Source organism: Channa argus, chromosome 6, assembly GCF_033026475.1.
Source record: "Channa argus isolate prfri chromosome 6, Channa argus male v1.0, whole genome shotgun sequence".
Lineage (NCBI taxonomy): Eukaryota > Metazoa > Chordata > Actinopteri > Anabantiformes > Channidae > Channa > Channa argus.
The window spans coordinates 21,472,183-21,495,338 of NC_090202.1; the positions used below are offsets into that span (position 1 = coordinate 21,472,183).

Here is a 23,156-nt window from a genome sequence, read left to right on the forward strand (position 1 = left end):
GTGAGAAATGCATTTCTTTCAATAACTAAACTCCAAGTCTAAAATTCGAAATTAATTATTCCTTAAAAAGTCATATGAAAACCTTTGAATATATTTAGACTTTTCAGACTAAGCTGACCTGCACAACTTTGTTTCTGATCAGTGGATGAAATACTGGGATAAATACAAAGAAACACCAACCTGTAGAAAACAACCAACACCATGTGTAGTGGGGGATTCACATTGTTTAATTGTCCAATATGCATAAATGTAATTCTAGAAAAAAATAGCCACACAGCTGAAAGGTTTGTTGTGAAATACACAGTAACTGTATACGTTTACACAAACAGACATGGAGTCACAAAGCACATTGCTTTAGTAAAATGGACTTTTTAAATATGTGAATCATTGATGAGGACTGACCACACGTCCCTCTTTAAGCTGCAAAAGAAAAGAAAAATCAAAACTGTTGTTCTGACTAATTTATGATATATTCAGTAGATAACGTGCTGTATGTGCTCTTTTGGCCTTTAAATTCATATCAGAAACGTTATTTTGGACTCTTACCTGCAGCACATGGGTAGATGTATTCTGTCTCTGCCTGATCACCTGAGAGAAAAAGAAAATCCAAAAGTTAAGTTTTGTGTGTGTTTCCAACATGTCAAATGAATTCACATTGTGTGTTTTGTTGTCAGTAAAAAGATTCAGGGTTGTATAGGAGATCACAGTGTCTGCTTTACTTGGATGGTAGTAGTCATAAATCTGGACCACAGCTGGCTTCAGGCTCTGCACTGGGACCTCCTGTACGAGCTCTAAGCTGTGGTTGATTGGTATGTCCTTTGGTAACTGTTGGTTAAAAACAAAAAAGACAGACAACATCAGAGACAGATTTGCAGATCATCATCTTTTGAGCCTCGCTGTAAATGCCTCTCACCTCTCGTATGTACACCAGAACATGGTCTTCCTTTTGTTCAACACGATCCACCAGCAGGGCACGTTGGAGCTGATGATATTACAATGAGTATATTAGGTTTTTATCAACTTTATCAACATCAATGACTTTCCCAGAACATCCAGTAAAGGTATCTGTATTAACTCACACTCTTCAAAGAGTCTGGGTGTGGGACAAACCCAGACAGCATTTTGATGTCCAGGATCACCATGTTTGTACTGTTCTCCTCTCCACTGTATCTGTAATGAGCCATAAAAGAATGATGTTACTCAGTGAGATTTCACCTTGTTTTTCATGGTTCTGATACTTGTTTGCTGTAACTTGAATCTTACAGGGATTTTAGAGTCAGAGTGAGTCTAGGTCTGTGAGATTCACTGGTGCAGTCGGCATTTGGTTTGACCTCCACACTCAGAGTGGTGACATCAGTAGGAGTTGGGATGTTATAGTGAAGAGAAAGCTGGGAAACAGGTTCACAAGCAAAGTTTTATCTTCATAAAAACAAGTATGTCAATAATAATCTTTGATTAGATTGTTTTATGACCAGATTAATGACGTTTCCTTTAAGCACCACCTTTTTTTTTTACAAGTGTTCCGTTTTTCATATACTTGTTTCAGGATGTTGCATGAAATTTGCTATGGGTTGGTGAGCATGTGTTGTTTCATGTACCACAGAGAAAATGAAGAATGACGCAGGAAGCCAAGTCAAAAAGAGTGAAGAAGATTTTAAGCTATTTCCTCCTATTTACATATATTATTATTATTATTAGAATTTATAAATTATTAAACAACATAGAACATGGCACCCTTTGTATCACAGCCCTGAAATTACAATGTAGTAAGAAAATGAATGTAAATAAAACATATGGTTTGTTGCTAATCCCTTGTTTGAAATAATTGTATGTGCTGTATATTAAAGAAAAAGAAACAGGAAAACTTCCAGTGTTGACTGACCTGCATTGAAGCACATGCACTGCCCTTCACCTCCAGGCTGTACTTTCCTGTCACATCTTGCAGCATCTTCTCCTGGTAGAGCAGTTTGTTGTCCTGGTTCACATCAAATGTCAGCTGGCCACTGGGAGACTGGACCGTCACTGTGCTGGAACCTTCTGGACTGAACACCAGAGTGGAGTAGAGAGCCAGAGCCTGGAGAGCCACCACTGTGTCCTACACACACACACACACACACCAAATATGTGGCTGAAACTATATAAACGTTAAATAAATAATATTTCTTAATAGAAACTTCTACAGCTGTATAGCACTGACCCTTATTTCTCACAGTGTAGTTGTGTTTTGGGTGGAAACATTCATGGACACTGGGAAAAGCAGGAAAACGTTTGCTCTACAGAAACTTTATATGTCTAAACTGTCTCTTGTCTTTCCAAAAAGAAAAGGATTTATTCATTGTTTTACAGTTTGAGTAAAATTCCCCACTTCATAATCATAATCAAACATTTTAAATCCATTTAAAGTGGCTGAAATTGACAATACTACAATAAAACAGAGGCGGTTTTAATAAGCTGCAATTTTAGAGAAAATGGCAAGAAAAAGTAAGTGAACAGTTCACAATTTTCTGCCGGATTGATTATGAAATGTGATCAGATCTTCAGTCACTGATTTACTGTAAACAAACACAATATTTCTAGGTTGATGATCTTTCATGTGTTTTTTTAAAAATTCCCACTAAACATAAAGTAATGCTGACACTAGTCTTCTGATGTCACTAAATATCAACTGGAGTCACGTGTCTCATAAAAACGCTCAATGTCAGTGTGTCAGACACATTGTCTCATTGTCACATTGGATATGATTTGGTAGTATGGGTCTCTCTATATAAGTGCCCACCCAGCCAAGATCATTCCAGACGTACAAAGCAGAATCTTCGATGAGGTAAAAAGAGCCACAGAGAAACAGCTAAAGACTTTAAAGACTCAGTTAGTTGACACCTCTGTTCATGAGTTAAAGATACACAAAACACAGATAATGTAACAGAAGCTCAGAAGAAGGAGCTGGGTGGTGCAGCAGGACAAATACCCTAAACCAGTGCTCCCACAGCTCCCCCAGCCTCTGATTGACTAGTAGTGCAGGGATATTGCAAAACGAGCAGGGCTGCAGCACTGGAGGAGCGTGGATTGCTATTGAATGACCTCAAGAGAACCGTTCACACCAGGATTTGACTGAACTGAAGCAGGTCTTTACGGAAGAATAGTCCAAAATTGCTCCTGAACATTGTGCAGGTCTAATCCACAGCTACAGCAAGTGCTTGCATGAGGTTATTGCTGCCAAAGCTGATTCAACCAGTAGTTACAACACTATTGCTGTTTCTCTTTCCACTTTCTTTGTTTATTGGCTGTGTTTAATAAAGCCATAATAGATGATGACTAGTTGTCTTATCAGATTAGAAATATTGAGTTTACTGTAATTTTTTCTAACTTTGCTGCAGATTGAATCACATTATATGATCAATTTAGAGAGAAAATTCTAACGATTCAGTTATTTTTCCTTCCACTGTGCATGATGTTCACAAAACAATGATGAGGCTAAACTTGAACTTTAGATCACAGGTGTAAAAAAATTTTCCAATTCACTCTTTAGCCCTGCTTTAATTGTAGAATATTGCCTTTTTAATTCACTGTTTGGCCTGTACCTGTGTGGAGGAGAAGCCTCCATAATGGTTCTGCTGCCCCGTCAGCCACCTGACGATACGGGAGCTGTAGCCCAAGTCTTCAGCTGTAGGGGAGGCACTGAGTTTGGCGAGTAGCACATAGGAGCTGATCTCCACAGACAGAGAGGCTGATGTTTCTGTTGCAGTCTGAGACCAGTGCAGGAATCCTCCTAAAACAACCACCCACAGACAAACAGGTGTCATGTCCCTCACAGTCACAGTAATGAAGTCACCATGATTTCCTTTAATGTGATGTCTCACCTTCATCCAATGCTACTGAGTCTAGGTGCTGCAGAAGATGAGCTCGCGTCTCCATGTCTCCTGCCAGGGTGAAGACGTATGCCAGCAGAGCTGTAGTGTAGGTGTTGCTGAGGTCATTGATGGACTTCTTGAGGCACAACAGGCTCTTTGTCATAACAGGACTCTGTAATAGATTTAACCATCATATGGTTATTAAACTGTGAACTTATCCTGAATATTACTGTATAATCCATTATTACCTTTCAAGGACCAAAGTCAAATATATATTTTAAAAGAATCAATGTTACCACGACTAAGCAGTAGCAGTCTTCTTTGTCTGTAACACTGTGATCCATGATTCTGTGCAACCTTCCCATTAAAAATATCATAAACACATTGCAAAAAGCATCACAATTTTATAACATCTAGAATTTTAGGTCCCAACAATAAGAGAAATGTTAATGAAATCCTGTAGGGACTGGTTAATGTGGATACAGACCCTGATTCCAGTAAATACTTTTTTATATATAGTTCTTAAAATATGTCACCAGTTCTGAAGAGAGTTTTACTGTCTTTACCAGTTGCAGCTAACCAGGTAAGCAGGGAATCAGTTTACAAGCACTTAAGACACATGGTTACTGACAATCTGTATATACATGCAGCATGTGCTGTTGTAATAAGATTAGTAATGTGGTTACAGGGTCTACTCACGTTTGCTGACACATTCATCTCCAAGAAGGCAGCAGTGATATAAGCACTGAGAGTCACTTCATCAGACACACCACCCTGTAGAGAGAAAGGCACCATTCAGACTTTATCATGACTCGACCTCCAACATACTGGATGGAATTTTTTGTCCTTGTGTCTTATCGTTTAGGGTCACCACAGATCACAAATTATTAGTCTGCATGTAAATGTTTCTACTGGGGTTAGACCTGCACTGTGCAGTTGAGGATGGGGATGGGCTGTTGGGGTTTTAGTGTTCTGCCCAGGGACACTTTGACATGTGGTTGGGAAGAGCAGGGCGGGAACCTCCAACCCTATGGTCAGTGGGGGGCCACCCTACCAATTGAGCCTACAACTGAGCCACTGCTGCCCCGGCATTAGTTATGACTATGTTGTAGATTTAAGCCATGATGATGCATCTGCATTTAACTCTAGATGAAAATAAACATCTCTAACTTGTTCTTAGTCTGAAGTAGCATCAGTCATTAGTCTACAAACTGTACTGTCAGTTTACCTTCATTCTGTTGTTAAAGAGTTTGCCTGACTGTTGAAAACAGCCATTTACTTGTTGTTTAACCTCCAGCCAAGTTTTAGACTCTTCAATCTTTGTTGGGTCAATGTAGATGAAAGACTGAGCTTTGGCAAAAGATCTCAGCACAAAAGCGGTCAACCTGAGGAAAAGTAAAACTAAATTCATATATAAAGTTACAAACTAAGACACATTGTATAAATATATTGGTCAGCGATGTTCTCACCAAGTGTTGCCTGTTCCTGATCCAAATGTGCTGTAAGCACCATCAGGATGTTTGTAGTTCAGTTGTCTCTGGTAGCCTGTGTAAAAAAAACAAGCTTATTAACCCATTAATATCTTCACTGTCAAATTTGAAAGGAATTTGATTCAGACGTAATCGTTTAGGGGATTTTATACATTTATTGGAGTTGACAGAGAAACCTTCTGACAATCTTCCCTTTTGTCAAGATGATGTGATGATGATGCATCACATTAATGCAACTTTTGTATGACTGCATATGGACCACAACATGCACAATGCATTCTTATTCTGATCTGGCTGCTTCAGGTTCTCATGTGCCTTTAGTGTTTAACTCACCACTAGTGAGGAAGTTAGTGGCCTTTTCCCTGATGGCTGGTGTCAGCTGCTGTGTGCCTTTCAGGTACTGCAGGATGTAGATGTTGGGGGCTAGGAGCGCCATGTTCTGCTCCCCACATCCATACGGCATCTGCAGCAGTCCATCCAGGTTCTGCAGGGCTCGACCCAGGATGTCACCTGCACGAAAACACTTGATCATACCAAAGTTTATGTTTTTACACGGTTACACCACTAAAAGACATTTTTATTCCCTCAAAATCTAATTTAATAAGTGGAGTTATCAATCAAGTAATTCAATTAAAATCTAATTGATAAAATCTGAAAATTATTATACACTTGCATGAGAATTTTGTCCAGTACATTCAGTCCTGCTACATGATAGTAGTTGGATGTTTCTATACATGTGAACAGGACAAGTACATTTGTTATTCTATAAATTTGCTTTCTGTATCGTATGAAAGTGCAACAATTTAAAATTGTTTAACAACCATGGTAAGCAAAGCATGATATCCACAGAAGAACAAACCGGTTACAGAAGTAACTTGCAGATATTGATGCTCTTTTTAATGAGAATCCTGTTAACTTGCATTATTTCTTTTTCTTAAAGCCCTCAATTAAAATGTGTACATGGGTTTACCCAGAACAGATAGTGAAGCATGCGCAGATCCATCAATCACATTCTCTGGGAGTTGTATGTCAATTTCCTCTGTCAAAACTTCTTCTGTGGACAGAAATAAAAAAAAAAATCACCTTACAGATGGGAAACTCAATTAGCAGCCAGTACTAAAACAAGGAGGTCATATATTTAAAGGAGGGTCACTGGTCTGTGAATTCTAACAGATCAGAATGATTTAAAGAGCAGAGACATGTCACACAACCAGTGCAGATGAAAACCAACTTTCATGCATGAAGCACTGCATGTTCTGAACTTGAAATTAGAGGAAGAGAACTGGAAGACCTGGGACCATGGACATGCTGTACAAACTGTAAACAAAGCAGCATTAATTACCATTTTTACTCATAAGAAGTTACAATTTGTACTGCGGTGTTAATACCAGCATCTTTTCTGATGCATCAATAACAACCCCGAACAGCCCTCACATTACATCACATCGGTGTCTTTCACTAATGGGCCAATTTCATGGCGAGAAATTGACCGAAAAGCCTCTGACAGGGATCAGATTAGCGCTGACAGTGTGGAACACACCTGAAAGACTAGGCCAAGAGACCCTCCTCAACACTAAGCTGATGGGCCTAAGACTGGAAGTTTGTAGGGCACATTAAACCTTTGTAACACAATATGTTCTCAAGTTATCAAGTATTTATGTTAATTGATGATTTGTACTTCTCCCACTTTCACCCACCTTTATTCTTACCTATAGCCATTTGGTGAAACTGGATGTTGTTCTCAGTTCACTTAACAGGGACATTACTGATATGCCATTAAAATGCCTAGAGCCAACTAAATTCTAAATTTACATCCAAATTTAAATATTACATGCAACTTCAGTGTAAGGGGATACAAACTCAACCCTTTATGTAACTTAATGACAATGCACATTCAAGCTGGTACAAATGTTCTTTTATCACGTGTCCCTGCAAGTTTCTTTTCTACACTTCCCCACTTTATCCAGTCATCCTGCTGTGCTTTAAAATCTAGCAGCCTCTTCTTGCCCCTGAGTCTCCTTTATGACTAGTTTTCTTCTATCCTGACATGCTGTTTCTTCACATCACTTCAGCTGTGGTATTGTTAGACCAAATCCACCTCTTTGTGCTTTAAGTGTTCAACAATAACCTTAACAACGCCATCTCCAGGCTTGCTTTACCAAAGTGGACTCATGAAATATGCTAAAATAAGTGTGTAATTCAAATAATCTTATAATACTGAAAGAATCTATTTTTTCCTAATGTATTTTAGTTTGAGGGATCATTTCTGGTATAAACCATCCTGACCTTTTGGACAGAGGAGCCAGTTGTAGTTCTTTGTTATCTCTGTTCCCTCAGCCTGCAATGGAAGAAGATTGGAAATGGAGTTAAAGTATCAGTTCCAATAATAAAAATATTTTAAATCCCATTAAATTAAATGTTTTATTGTTTATAACTGACTGTATCATTGTTTGTAAGTCACCAACCTTTACAATGAGAGATTTTGTGACCACATCAACACGACCTCTTTCTGGCACACTCACAACCTCGTTGTCACATGTAACATGGGAAGTCACAGCCTCAGCAGTCACAGACACATTCACGGTCCCTAGAAAAAGTAAAATCACTCTTGTAGATCTGGAAAATTTCAGTGTGGGTGTGAATGACTGTTTGACTCTCACCTAATACTGAGGGAGCCATTTTCCAGCTGAGAGTCTTGCGTTCATTGCCGCACAGACAGGATGTGTACTGGTCAGTAGAGAGAGGGGTGAGGGTGTAATCTGAGGAGGGTGCTGGAGTCACACTGACCTGTTCACAAGACACAATCATGTGATTAAAAATTTGAGACTTGTGCTAAATGCAACAAAAGTAGACAAACACAAAAAGACCATTGTAAAAGAAATACCTCGAAAATTGAATGAGCATCGTTTCTCTGGCGATATCTACCATAGGGTATAATGTATCTTCAAACACAAAAAGTGCGCAGAAAGTTGTGGAAGAGTTATTAAGAGAATATTCGGACTGAAGCTGCTGAGCTTGACGAGTTTGGTAGTTCGTTCCACAATCTTGGAACCACTGAGCTGAAGAGCTTTGCTGTGTGGTATAAGGACCACTGAACACGGTTTGTTAGTAAATGGTCTGCTTATATAGCTCTTTGATCCACAGTGCTTAACAATGTTGTTTCTCATTCACATACACATACACATACACACACACACACACACACCAAAGATGGCAGCTGCCATGCAAGGGGCTTCCGTGACCTATTGAGAACAGCTTGGAGTTCAGTTTCTTGCCCAAGGACAAGGACAACTGCTCCACTAACTGAGCTACATCCGCCTAGTTGACAGAGCAGTGGGTGAGAGCAATTGTAGACCTGGATGAGGGTGTTTAGGTAGGAAAGTGCCGCTGAGTTCACCACACTGTAGGTTTAAACTGATATGGCAGCTACTGGAGCCCAGTGTAGAGAGTGCTGAATGTGAATGCTGTTGCCCTGTTCGTAGATGAGATGGTAGATGATTTTTTTTAGGGGAAATCTGCATGTCCAAGAGATGGAGGGCATGGTCAGTAAAAGTTAGTTGGTTAATACTGATGACCCCCAGGCTTCTAGCAGACTTAGTGGGGACAGTCAGTGCAGATCCTGAATGACGACTTTCGCTCAAGAGGTAAACCATTCGTATACCAATCCCAGGGCTGTTGGTTCGATTCCCGGCTCCTCCTGTGACATTTTAAAGTGTTATGGAGAAAGCTGCTCCCAGAGAGTGTAGTGTTCCCCATCATTGCTGAGTGATTGTGAGTGTGAATGAAAAGAATAAATGAAAGGAGTGTAAAGCGCTTTAGGTTAAAGTAAGGTACAAAAGTTCTATGTAAGTGCAGACCATTTACCATTTACACAGATGCTTTGTTGACAAAAAAGCCTGCCTTAAGTTGAAGATGCTTTTCTCTTATCCAAGCAGATATGTCAATAAGAAAGTAAGAGCTGTGTGTCATCTGTAAACTAGTGAATAGAAAAAAAAAGCAGGCTGAGTGGATGATGAATCCAGAGATGTGGTACGGATGGAGAAGAGAAGAGGACCGAGAACGAAACCCTGGGGCACTTCAGAGGAGAGGTTGATATGCCTGGATATTATCCAAGAAACAATTATGGCTTAACCCGATAGAACTCAGTCAAAGGCTGAAGTTCATGTGGTCCAATGGGACTCAGAATGATCAGTACTAAAGCCAGATGTCAGCAGCCCTAGGTGAGGTTCATAGATCACATGGCCAGGTGTTACAAGCATGTTAGCATGTTGACATTCATGCTGAAATAGAAGCACTGATTACCATGATGCAGCTGGTCAGGTAGTTGAAGACAGTCGCCTTCAGCTCAAAGTGCTCCCCCCGGATGATGGAGTAGGGCAGGGTGAGCTCCAGGAAGAACGGCTGGAAGACCTTGATTTCTTTACGAGGAGCCAAACCAAATCCTTGAGGGGACAAACAGAAAGCCTCCGTCTCCCAGGTAGTGATGGTGTCTGGGACAGTGAGGGACACATCCTTTGTTCCAGACTCTCTGGACCAGCAAATACAAAGAATCACATCTATTAGCTAGAAAAACATACTTTATTAACTTAGATCAAAAGAGCACAGTATGTATATATTTTCAATGGTTTGGATTAAATGCACTGATAATACTACAACATATCGCAGTAAATAATGTTAGTAAGTTATTTCATATAAAGATTTCTTGAGATCTCAGACAGACAAAAACTCAGAAATCTTACCCAACTTCCACCAGGTCCCATATCCAAGTCTCAGGGAAGAAAGTGCGAACTGTCACTACTGGTATAGAAATAGGGACAAATGGTGCCATCCCTCCTAAACCAAGACCAGGTGGACCAGCCATTCCCATTATTTCTCCTGTTCTGGCTAGGTCATCACTGCTTCTATAATAATTAATTTCTGAAACAAATCAATAGTTTTGAGTCACAAACAGAGAACAGAGATAACACAGTGAACTGTTTTAATGTTTGTAGGTATTAAGTGTGTGAAAAAGCTCCAAAAAGGTCACCATAGTGGCGCTGGTGGTAATGGATTCCTTTGTACTTTAGACATGAAGGAACTCGAATCAACAAGTTTGTTGCCATCTTTAGTCCGACGTTCTAGATAATCCAACAATATACAAACATCATTGATCTCTAATAATGTAAAACATAAAGGTAATATTCTTGATATTGTAAACGGATATTGTAAAAGAAATACCTCGAAAATTGAATGAGCATCATTTCTCTCGTGATTTCCAGGATAGGGCATAATGTATCTTCTTGTTCTCACAGTCAAACATTCTTCAGGATCTTGAACCTCATATGGAATATGGGAAACTTTCCTGACAGGCAGCAAGTTAAAGATCTGAAAATGAAAACATAATCCAAGGATTTTAACCAGACCTGGGCATTGTACATGCAGGCCACATACGGCCCTTTGGTTAACTCTGACCGGCTGTGTAAGGTTAGTTGGAAATTACAAAATAAACATATTTTCTCATTTTACCTCATGCATGGACTAAAGCTGCATTGTTTTTATTTTGAAGTTGTTTTTCATTCAGGTACATAATAACGCGATACATAGCAACTTATATATATATTTATGATCGTGACAAGATGACTTTAGCCCTCAAAAATGTCCCTCATGCTAAAAAAGAAAAGGTAGATGCCGAATGCAGGCTTTTCAACAAAAACTGGACTGTTAAGTATTTGTTTACTGGAGTCGGAGGTAAAGCCGTGTGTTTAGTTCCGGGGAGCAGATCGCCGTCTTTAAGGACTAGAATTTGAGTCGGCATGGACACTCTGGGATTGAAATGGGACAGACTGTCAGGTGTCACAACGACGGTTACAGGGAAAAATCTTGGACTTTTAAAATGTGTGCAAGATAAAGTGACAGAAATCAACGCAGATCAGAAATTGGTATTTTTGCATTGTATTATACAGCAACATGTGTTGTGCAAGTCAGTGCTGAAAATTAACCATGTTATTGATGCTGTTGCTAAAACAGTAAACTTTATCAGGGCACGGGCATTGAATCACAGACAGTTTGTCGCACTTTTGGAGGAGCATGAGACGGCTACCACACAGCTGTCGGATGGCTCAGCCTGGGCTGGGTTAGACTACAAATGTAGGCATGTAAAGGCAGCAACTAGCAGTGAAATGGGACACTTTCTTTGGAAGCCTTTTTCTCAAAATCACAGTTCAGTGATGTTCAGTTCAGTTCAGTTAGTTCAATATGATGTGTCCTGCTTAATGTTTGGAGCACAAAGACAATATTGTGACGTCTTCAGAATGCTAAGAACCTCTTTCCAACAGTATTTGATGCTCAAAATATGTTTTGGAGTGAATGTGACTGAAAATGTTTTTATAAAGAAATACAAATAATATTATGCAGAATTGAGTTTAGCCTTTTGGCCCTCCACAATATTTTCTGTTTCTTATGTGGAAAATTATTACCCACCCCTGCTTTTAACTATGTAAAATTAATAAATAAATAAAATAAATAAATAAGCAGACGAAACTAAAACTAAAGTATGTAAACATCTGTTTGTGTTTGATTGTAGAGATACCTTATCTGCATCCAGAATCTTCCCTGGTTCCTTGATGAGGACACTCTGGTCGACAGCGCTGACACCACACAGAGAGTCGGGTTCAGCTGTCACCTGCATGGTGGTCTCCTCTCCTGGGACAGCTGAGGACGGAGAAAACTCCAAGGACACCTGACACACACACACACACACACACGCACACACACACACACAAAAACACAAAATATCTCTGTTTCTTAAATCTTGATCATACTTTGATATGAATGGATGGAATAATATGGTAGAATTGAAAAGTTGCATGTGCCTGTACTTTCACACAATCAACAGTTGAGAGTAAGCATTTATAGAAATGTTCCATGGTACATGATGGTGACGTGCTGAACATCAACAGTTTGACGTGTTAACTCTGAAGCAGCTAATACAGAACATACACTAATTCCACAGCTACATCTGATGAGCTGTTGTTGCCAAAAGTCTTCTTGCCTCACTAACCTTGTGACCAAAGCACTTCTCAGTGGAGAAGTCAGCACTCTTGGCGACGACTCTTTTACTTGGGAGTGTGGCATAAACTACAACCTGGAGTTCTGGTGCCATGTCTGGAGACACTTTCAGCTTGAAAGACACCTCACCTTCATTCACTAAAACAACAAAACAACAAACCAGATCATTTTTATGCATCCATAGATCAACGGCGCTGCTAATGTAAAGAACACTTTAAAAATGTAATACCCCGAATTTATGATTAAAACCAGTCTGTTCCCACCTGATTTATCCTGCACTTCAATATGTGTATGTCCTTGCAAAGCTATGGCTCCTCTGGATAAAACCTGGAGAAATTGAGAGATAATAAGAAATAATGAGTAATGTAACACTAAACCTTCAGTCCATTCAACAGGATACACCATGAAACATAGTTGTATGTTGAATGTTACTTCTTTGCTCTTCAACCAAGGTTCAAAAAGTGCATAAAATATCATATAGCACATAAATATGAAATGCAAAGTCTTTGTACTGCTTCAACGAGTTCAGTCTTGTTTACGTATGACTGATGAAGATCTGGTCCTTTTAAGTACTGAAAACAGAAATCCTGAATAAAACTAGTTCCTTGCCGCTCAGCATGGTTTTGCTACATACGTTCTATGGCTAAAATAGAACGTATGTGTTTTCAGCCTCACTCGTTTAGATTAGTTGTGCCAATTCCTTAATAATTCAGATCATTTTTAAATTTTCCAAGTGTGTGAGAGAGAACTGATGAAAACCTTTCACTCACCAGATACATCATATCCACAGAGCCCTGAGACTCTCCAACTATAGTGTATTTGATGAAAATTTCTTCCTCTGCATCACAGGAAAGTGGTTCATCTTTCTGCTTCACCTCCAGGGAGCTGACTGTTTTAGTATCAGGAGAGACTTGTTGTGCCAGAGACAGTGTGTAACGTCCATGTTCATAGTATGCAGCTCTATAACCTGGGTATAGACGTGTTGGTGTGTTGCTAACCTGCACAGATACAGATGTAGAAATTAAAAATTATATACGGGGTCATTGTGGTTGATGTGAACTAAATACTGCAAAGTGAGCTCAGATACAAGCAGGGTAAGATTAAGCTATTTAAAATGTTAAATAGCAAACAGTTCACCAGCTGCTGTGGCTCCAGTATTCATGCAGGCAATTTCATGGCACTGACATATAATGGTGAAAAATTTTATGTGTAATCTTTACTCACCACGAGCACAATGTCCTTACTAAAGTTAGCTGTGCTAAATGAGAACGTGGCAACACCATCGCTGTCAGTTGTCAGATTTTGTAGAAGACGTGATGACCACGTCTCACCCTCAAACAGATACACTGCCATGTCAGCGATGGGTGTATCATTGAAATAAACTGCTTTAACCTGTTGAAAACACAAAGTTTGTGTCATCAGGGGATCCACAAAGTTGCCTTGTTTACAGAGTGACACTGAAAAGGTCAGAACAACAATTTAACATTTTCCAACTCACTTTTCCCTCCACATTTGTTCCTTGGTAATAAACCTTGGGTGTATCAATAAAAGACAGCTTTCCAACAACATAAGAGATCGTTATTTTCTTCTGTCGTGGGTGTGAAATACCTGTATGGGAGGTTTTGTTGTTTAAATACATGCTTCTGTTCTGTATTTTAATTAATACTCATATATAAATATAACATAAGACTTGCCTGTCCCCTCCTCTTCCACATTAGCAAGCAGATCCAGTTCATCAAAAAGTACCTTTTGGTCCATTTTTGTAAACGTTGACATCTCAAAAATAAAAGTGGCACAGCCTTTCTTGTCCATCTAGAAAATACAATAAAAGAAAAATAAAGTACATGAATTAATAAATAGAAAAACATAAAAACAGATTTGATTTAAAATTTTAATATTTTGCTGGACATTTCTGAAAAACGTTTCTGTTTAAGAAAAACTAGATGGTTGTGACTTGAAAACTACACAAGGACATTATCTTAGATATGTGCAATCTAAAAACATGAATTTTGGATCTGTAAAAAAAACAAAACTCAAAATGAACCATTACCACCTGTAATGTGAAGAAAGCCTCAATCTCTTTGCAGAAACCTGTACCTGCTTTGTCTCCTTGTGGCATGGGGCAGAAACAATATCGACTTCCCCAGAATGTTCAGTGGAGATTATAAATGGATAAAGTTGAAGAGGTCTGCACAGCTCAACTTTTACACTTCCAGGCACAGACTGTCCATATGTATATCTAATTAGATAAAGAAAATCATTTTTGTTGAAAAGTCATTCCCTCAGCAAACATGACCTACAGTCCTGTCCAGAAGTATTGAAAAGACAAGGCCAATTCAATAGTGTTTGCTGTGCACTGAAGACATTTGGGTTTAACATCTTTGGTCATGTGATTCAAATGCTGCTCTGTTCCATGTTGTTTTATGCATCTACAGTATGTGAAAATAGTATCAAATGAAAGCTGACATTCTTAGCTCACGTCTCATTTTGATCTTAAACCCAATTGCCTGCAAATACAATACTAAAAACCGGCCTGACATTGCAATACTTTGTGAAGGGACTGTTTCCTGATCTTCTGAAAGTGTGATTTAGAATTTATGAAGAAAGGAGTTTTTCTTACTTTGCACATATTTCAGCTTTGATTTCATCCTGCCCAATACTCACTGCATCAGGTGCATCTATTTTAACATCAAATTTAGGCAAAACTGTGGACAAAACATGGTCATTAGCATCCTTGCTTCATTAGAGACAACTTGGTTTACTTAATTCAGTTTTCATCGAAGAGATTCATTCTAACATACCATATTTCTCCACTTTGAAGTTATGAGATACTTTATCTTCACCGACTGACACAATAATTCCATACATTCCTTCACGAGCCTCAGAGTTTAAGGAATAAGAAAGCTGCAATATTTTACTGTTGGATGTTTTATTGAGCCACTGTCCAATCCGGTTATTGTTAGGATCCTGTTTAAAGAAATAAATGGAAAGGAACATGTATTCATGGTTTGAATAAGAAATAGTAGTAATAATAGGATTGTATTGTACTGTAACTAATAATACTACTTCACTGTAAATTTACTCTGAATTAACAAAAACATAAATAAATTGTAGAGTAGCATCATACTCAGAAGTCTTGGGCTCTCCATGTGTCGAAAAGATTAACATGCTGAATTTATAAGAGAAATAATTGTGTGAGGACATTTTCTTACCTCAATTTCAATGATCTTGTACTGTAAAAAAAAAAAAAAAGGCAGAGAGAAGGACAAGTTGTCATCATACAGTGTTTACTCAATTTGGGTTAAACATTTTTACAAAACATTTTTCCAAGGAATCAGATACTGGTGAAAATCAGCAGGTGTTTTACAATTACTGTACAGACACATACTGCTGACTCCAAGACACTCAGTTTAGACTTCAGTTCTTATCTTTATGAAAATATGAAGCATGTAACACACAACAAACAAAATGCCACTGTGAGAATCTGTATTCATTATAAATTAGTGACTGGAAACACATACATCTATTTAATATTTTTGTATGGTTTCATCGTTTCCATTTCTAAAAAAGAATAAAAAATGTGTCAACTCAGCACAGATGGTCTGACTAGAAGCCCTGGTTGTACTATTGACCCTTCTTTAGGAGCTGAGTGATTAGTGACGTAACTGTGTTTAAACAGGACACACACAAGTCCATCTCTTCATTGCATAACCTCTCTTTGCTTTGAACATGCTGGTCTATGTATCCTATTTCACTGGGGCATGTATTACATAACTAATGTTATACTAATACATAGGAGATGCATAAGAAAGGAGAGATACTCACTGGCTGATTGACAGGTCTGAATTTGGTGTCCAGTGTGACAGCCCTGAAATGCACTGAGATAAATTCAAATGGATAAGTTTTTACATTGAATCTATAGTAGTGTTAAACATCCTCTCAGATTACTAGAACAACTGACTAATTACTGGGACACATGCATTTCAATTCAGCCCCCTTGTACCGCTAACTTTGTGTAGTTTGGGATTTTTACTGTAAACAGCCGATGTCTCCGTCTTAATTTCCACGTTAGCTAACTAGAACTGTCAGATATGTGTCACTGTGGTGTAAAGATAAAACACTGTAGAAATGCAAGGATCTGTCAGGAAGAATGGGATAAACTGCCCAAACCCATGTGTGGGACGTCTGTAGACACTTACTCAACTTACTCTGACATTTGGAGCTGTGAGGGACTTCTACAAACTATTGATTCAAGGCCTGAATAATTATGTAAACGAGTGAATGTCAGTTTGTCAAAATGTTAAAAAGTTTCTGGAAATTTTCGAAAGCGACTGCATGTTCTATGTCAAGGTTACCTGTTTGTCCAGGGAGGTAGATTGGTTTATCCGTTTGGACAAACGTCTTTGGTTGATAGGGTTTGATCATAACTTTCCTGTTTTGTTTTGAGTAAAACGTGTCACCTCGTACCTCCACCTCAAAGTTCAGAACCACTTCTTGCTGCACTGAAGGAGCCTGTGACAGAAAATTATTATTGAAACACAAATGCACATTGCATTGTAAAATGATTTGGCCTTTGTTACGTTCTATTAATGTGTTCTGGAATCACCCTAATCAATCTTTTATTATGAAGCCTGTAGAGCTGACCTGTAACTCAGTGCAGGTATGAAACTCTGTGTCCGATGTCTTCTGGAGGAGAATTTTGCTTTTCTCCGCAGACAATAAAGTGACAGTCATGACCAGAGTCTCGTTTGGCTCCAGGAGACTCGCACAGAATTTGGTTTCAGCTCCAGCTTGAATAACAGCAGGAACTGCAACCATGTAGTGTCTACAGACAGAAACATGTTTAATATTATCCTCACAGAATCTGACAGGAGAACTGCAAACTCAATGTTAACATAAAACAAGCTTTTTTAAAAGTAGTATTTTCAGTCAGTACTGCCAAACTTACGGTCCTGCCAGCACTTGATAAACAGACATCCAGCTCAAAAAGACACACAGTGTCCACGTCCACATCTGAATCCTAGGGAGACCCATGGCTGATTGGGATGAAACCTTGGGAGTCAACAACTGTTAAATAGTCCCCAATACAGAAACCGACCCCCGACCCGCCCCAACACAAACACAGACACACAACCCCACACGTTTGTAGCCATGAAACTGAGGACATTTCCTGACATAATGCAATTCCTATCAATTACCTTAACTGTGCCAACTCAGTTGTTTTTTTGTTTTTTTTGTCCTTTCGACTTATCCCGTGAGTTCCCACCACAGAGGATCATTGTTGATTTGGCACAGTTTTTACACCAGATGCCCTTCCTGACGCAATCCTCCCCAATTTCTACCGGGCTTAGACCTGTATCGCACAGCTGGGAAGGGGACTAGGCTGTTAGGGGTTCAGTGTTCATTGCCCGGGGATCGAACCACTCACGCTGTGGTCCGTGGACGACTACCTTTACCAACGGAGCTACAGCCACCCATTGAGCTACACAGCTGCCCTCAGTGCCTCACCTAAACCTAATACTAACACTAAAACCAGGTCTTAACCCTCAAACAGCTCTTTAAAGCGGTGTAAAAATGTGAGAACTGCCCTCAATTTCTGAAAATGTCCTCGTCATAGAAAATTCACACTGGGCTTTTTTATTCTTTTCATAGAAACACCAGCACACAGACACACGGATGCAGGAAGGTAGAGCGATTGTCCACCAATCTCACAGTTGTTGTTTCGATCCCCGGTTCCTTCAGTCACATGTCGAAGTGTCCTTGAGTAAGGCACTGAACCCCGACTTAGTGGCTCTAGGTTAGTGTTGGCCAGCTGCATAGCAGCATAGGAAGCAGTGTAAAGCGCTTTGATTGCCAACAGGTAGAAAAGCACTATATAAGTGCAGCCCATTTACCATTTACCATATGTAAAACATTTACAAATTGCATATTGAACAATCCATTGTTTGTTCAGGGATGGTTCAAAGTTTACTGTTTCACCTAATTGTCAAAGCAGCAATGAATGCAAAATAATATGAGCCTCCAGCTCTTTCTGACACTGTCTCAAAAATAATGTAACTTTGTATGCAAATAACTATGTGTAGATCGTCTATGGTTATTTCACTATAATTTGAAGGTAATTCTGTGATTTGTTTTGTGTTTTTGTCAAAAGTCCTGCTTTACCAACTGTGATTTTCTATTTAAGCATTTTGTCCTGTCCTTTCCTTCTATGGTTACAATGGCAGGATACAGGTTTTTCTTAAGTCAGTGGAGGTTTCAGTGTTACAGTAAACTGAGTGCTGCAACATCGCCCTTTACCCAGCGTGGGGTGTTTGATTTTGTCCTGCAAACAGCTCTTGTTCTGATTACTGGAGCCAAAGTAAAGAGTTTTTCGAATAAGTAAACATCAGCAAACTGATGAACTTCTCAAACAGCCTTCTGGTTACAGTTAGCCAATACAATTGTAGTGGGGAAATACAAAAAAATAAATAAATAAATAAACCACAGCATTATCACCTTTTATGTTACATCCTTAACAAATAAAACCAGCCACACTGAGGGTTCCCTCTCAAAAGTCAGAGTATGATAATGTTCAGCAGTGATACCATTGCTGTACCACAGATTTTACTGGGACACCGATGTCACTTTTAAAACTGAGATACTCATCCAAGACAACACCTACATATTTAGGTAGATGTATTCTGTCTCTGCCTGATCACCTGAGAGAAAAAGAAAAGTCAAACTTTCTTTATTTGTCCAACACTTCTAGGCTTTGTGGTACTTTTCTCATAAAGTGTGAAAAGTGAATTCATTATTTGTTGTGGTGTCTTTTAAAAGATTCAGAGTGTCTGCTTTACTTGGCTGGTAGTCCAAAAAGACAGAAAACATTAGAGACAAATGTGCAGATCATCATCTTTTGTGCCTCGCTGTAAAGTTTTCTCACCTCTCGTATGTGCACCAGAACATGATCTTCCTTTTGCTCAACACGATCCACCAGCAGGGCATGTTGGAGCTGCGAGCAGATTAGATTCAGTATATTAGGTTATTATCACCTTCACACTGAGTGTCGATATCAGTAGGAGTCGGGATGTTATAGTGAAGAGAAATTTGGAAAACAGGTTCACAAAGAAAGTTTTATATTATTTAATTTGCAATGCATCTTTTCAGATGTACTAATTATTTTCAGGGGGGGTCTCATTTACCTATGATAGATTCTAAATGCTGCATTTAAGGCTACGTTGAAGTTAAGTTAGTCCTAGTGTCACACAGCAGGATGTTCTCCATATTAATATTTCTAGTAGAGTAATCCATAATCCAGCCCCAAAGCTATTATGTCTTGTTATTTAAATACTTATTTCCATGTCCTGAATTTCAGTGGCGGATTGCAGAAATTGCTCACAATTATTGAGTCCCACTCTTATAATGTAGGAAATTCCCAAACACATTTGAAGCAATGGTAAACAATGTCAACAAACTCTGTACTTTCTTTTCGTCTCTTTACAAGGCTGCTCATCCCTCTGCTGTTACAGTGTCTCCCAATCATGTACGAAGATGAAAGAATACTGGCTAAAATACAAAAGATGAAATGTAGTTGATACAATTCGCATTAACTGAAAGGGAAGCCGTAAAAAACAAACAAAAAACACCAGAACCCTCAAGGACAAGTGCAAACTGTAAAAGGAGAAGACTTGGACAGGTGATGGTAGTGCAAAATGGTTCATTAAAACAAACGTCCTCTCAGTAAACCTCAAGTAGATACTGAGTCTCATAAACAATAGCAAAAAAGTTCACACAAAACAAATGCAGAGTAGTAGATGTTCAAGCCAGACTGTTAAAATCAAGAAAATACTTCAATTACAACGTCCTTACATGAACTGGCAAACATGAGGTTCAAGGTCTAAGACATGGACGTAGTAAACAGTCACCGAGCAAAGGGTTTTATCAGAAGAGCTGGCAATGAAGGAAAGTGAAGAGATTTGATTTTTAAGGTCCCTTTATTGGACATTACAATACAACAGTTAATCGCAGTCAAATAATAATAAATAAATTAAAACAAAAATACAAAGATACAAACAAAAACACTAACAACACATTCAACACAATTATTAACACATATTATTAAGTGTTTTGTCAGAAGTTCACTATCAACTGGTCGTTTTCCTCCAAGGACACTCGATAAAAATGTGTTCTAGTGTCTCCATCTGGGAACAGAAGACACACTGATTCGCTAAGCTAGAGTCCAGCCGCGCTCTGTATCTGTTCGTGGCTGTTGCCCCATGTATAACCCTCCACTGGAGGTCTGCTGTCCGCTTTTCAAAAGGCAACTTGTACAGGCACCACCAGCTGCCTTTCAGGGAATCATCTATGCCCTAAAACCCAGTCCACCTTGACTCTTCTGTCAGGAAGCGCAAGTTCGAGACTTTTACGCAGATCTGATAAATCACCTTCTTTCCTGTGCTCTGAAAAGTACTCAGTTGAGGGATTTTGAATAACAGAAGCTGGTCCTCTCCTTCCTGCCACTCCCCCACAGCTGGAACGATCAGTAGAGGAGGAAAACTGTACTCGCAGTCATCGTTCCACAGGTTTACTGTGTTCCAGGAACACTCTCAAGGATTGTGGCAGAGCTGCCAAAATGTCCTCCACGACTTTTCATAGTAACCGGATTGATCGGACTATGGTGGCCTCTCTCAGAGTGTCCACAGAAGGTCTTGACATCTTGATAAGGTGTCCCACCTAGGTACAGCCGGCCTCCTGGAAACTGGTTCGAATGTTAGTGGACTGCAGCATTTGAATCCTTATGAAGTTGTTAAAAAATAAAGGTTCCTCAAACACCACATACCCGGGGTATCACTGCTGACACGCTGTTATGTTAAAAACCTGCCAAGCCTGTAGTACTGAGCAGCAGAAGGAGGTTAAGCCCTTACAATCCACTTGTAGGGGGGGGGTCATGCTGGAGAAGCCTGGCTCAGCCTGCACAGGAAAGGCTCAATGACAAGGCTGTTGCCATTTGCTTAACAGCATCCTTACGATGCTCTATGTTGCAATCGTCCGCGAAAAAGAGGTTGGAAAAAAATCCACTGCATGACGTCGCATTTCGCTCTGGAACCTTGCATCCTGCATCCTGAAAGTTTGAGACTGATCATTTGCTTTCGTTGACTACCAATTTCTCCAGGTTGGAGAAAAAGGAGCTTTGGCCATCCATGTGTTCCAGTTGAAGGAGGTGAGACCTCACGAGGGCCCCCTTTATTCTCTAGCTCTTTCTCAAAGTTTGTCATGTCTGTCTCAAGCTCCCTGGCTGCAGTCTTAATCTTAGCGATGGAGTGAGACGTGTACAGTTGGCAATGCACGTGTATTTGTGCCTTTCCAACCTCCCACCACTGCCTCAGAGAGCTAAAGTTTGGTTTCTGAAGCCTCCACTGTTCCCAGAATCTCCTGAAGTCTTGCAGTTCTCCAAAAGTGTATTTGGGATGAGTGGCGGTAAACCTGATACAGTGATCCATGTAGAAGAGGCTGATGGGTGGATACTTGTATGAATTCGGGGCAAATGACACTCCACACTTCAAATAACTATTTCTATGTAGCTTTATCTCTTAAAAGTGTAACATTTTCTTCCCACTGATGGACAGTGACTGAACTTTAATAAAATTAGAAATTTCAAAAGAAAAAAAAAACACTAGAAGCCCAGTGCAAGTTCTAGGGCTGATACAGTAGGATAACAACCCTCAAAAAGAAGAATTTAATCCAAATTGTAGGACAACCAGATTCAAAACTTCACACAGATAAGGTGCAAATAAAACAGTGGCATCTCTGTAGAAGAAATAGAAAACATTCACAACTCTACATAGTATGGTGCTCATTAACATTTACATTTACATTTCCCATTTCTTCAAAACAGTGTATATGAAATACTAAAAACACTCTGAAAACATTAGTTTATGCTGACTCACTGATATCACGCTGCGTGGCGTGTTTTTGATCCACAAGCATTTACACTCCGTCTCCAACTGAAGTCATTCCCACTCGTTGAGCGCGTAAGGATTCACTTCCTGTATTTTTCCCGCCAACCCTTCACCTGAGCGCAATGCACCGCTGTGCACCCAGTGAGACTTTGCCCTCTGCTGTTGAAACTCGGCAACTGCAGCTAAACCACCACAACACAAAACCCAGTTGACAGGAAGTTTATCAGATCCCTACAAGAAAAGCTTCTGTAGGAATAAGCGCATTTAATCAAATTACAGATCGAAAATTTAGTGGTGGGGACATTAGTGACGTTTGAGTCATGGCACCGTGGTGTAGTTCGCTTTTTGTCTATAGCGTTTTACTTACTGCGATTGTATTTAAGCTTTGAAAATCATAAACGTGGTGTTATGCTGTAAAGATCATTTTGATAACCAAACCATAAATAAATGAACGTAGGTCGCTGAGCTTATTTTCCACAATAATCCAAATGTCATTTTTTTTGACTAGAGAACGACGAAGATGCATATTGGACAATGTTTCTCTCAGGAATTTCAGTTGTAGTAATGTTTATCTTGTATATTGTACTTAATAAGTTCCACCGTCCGATTTTATTCCCGTCTTATTCCTCAAACTTTGCACATTACTCCTCTGTAGCTACAAAGATGTATGGAATTTACAGCATAATTCCAAAATGCACGTTATAAGTTTGTATGGTAAGGTAAGGGTTACCACTTGTTTTAAACTGGAATTCTGAGGGATGAATTAGCTTCTTCTGAGAAAATTAGAAAAAAAAAGGTATTTTTGAATTATTATACTATATTATTTATACTGT

General features: G+C 39.3%; 1 protein-coding gene across 3 annotated transcripts; it reads right to left on the reverse strand.

Moving 5' to 3' along the window:
• Positions 1-206: 206 nt before the first annotated feature.
• LOC137128844 (alpha-2-macroglobulin-like) lies at positions 207-17,437 on the reverse strand. Of its 3 annotated transcripts, XM_067507460.1 has the most exons (36): positions 17,334-17,437; positions 17,030-17,210; positions 16,741-16,897; positions 16,211-16,263; positions 15,598-15,618; positions 15,187-15,352; positions 15,006-15,090; positions 14,483-14,624; positions 14,080-14,197; positions 13,884-13,993; positions 13,610-13,777; positions 13,156-13,383; positions 12,649-12,712; positions 12,378-12,523; positions 11,907-12,056; positions 10,556-10,702; positions 10,365-10,455; positions 10,078-10,255; positions 9,641-9,866; positions 7,999-8,125; positions 7,804-7,925; positions 7,625-7,676; positions 6,309-6,392; positions 5,672-5,848; positions 5,318-5,393; positions 5,077-5,233; positions 4,548-4,622; positions 3,858-4,020; positions 3,579-3,766; positions 1,883-2,095; positions 1,264-1,388; positions 1,080-1,170; positions 914-982; positions 720-825; positions 547-588; positions 207-420 (listed from the first exon to the last, which is right to left on the reverse strand). In XM_067507460.1, exons 1-36 carry the CDS (start codon positions 17,417-17,419, stop codon positions 416-418), a joined length of 4,389 nt encoding a protein of 1,462 aa, XP_067363561.1. In that variant the 5' UTR covers positions 17,420-17,437; the 3' UTR covers positions 207-415. The 3 variants fall into 3 exon arrangements, with proteins under 3 accessions (XP_067363561.1, XP_067363564.1, XP_067363562.1); XM_067507463.1 differs by lacking the exons at positions 15,187-15,352; positions 15,598-15,618; positions 16,211-16,263; ... (1 more) ...; positions 17,030-17,210; positions 17,334-17,437 and having other exon boundaries at positions 14,439-14,624; XM_067507461.1 differs by lacking the exons at positions 15,187-15,352; positions 15,598-15,618; positions 16,211-16,263; ... (1 more) ...; positions 17,030-17,210; positions 17,334-17,437 and having other exon boundaries at positions 14,436-14,624.
• Positions 17,438-23,156: the final 5,719 nt, after the last annotated feature.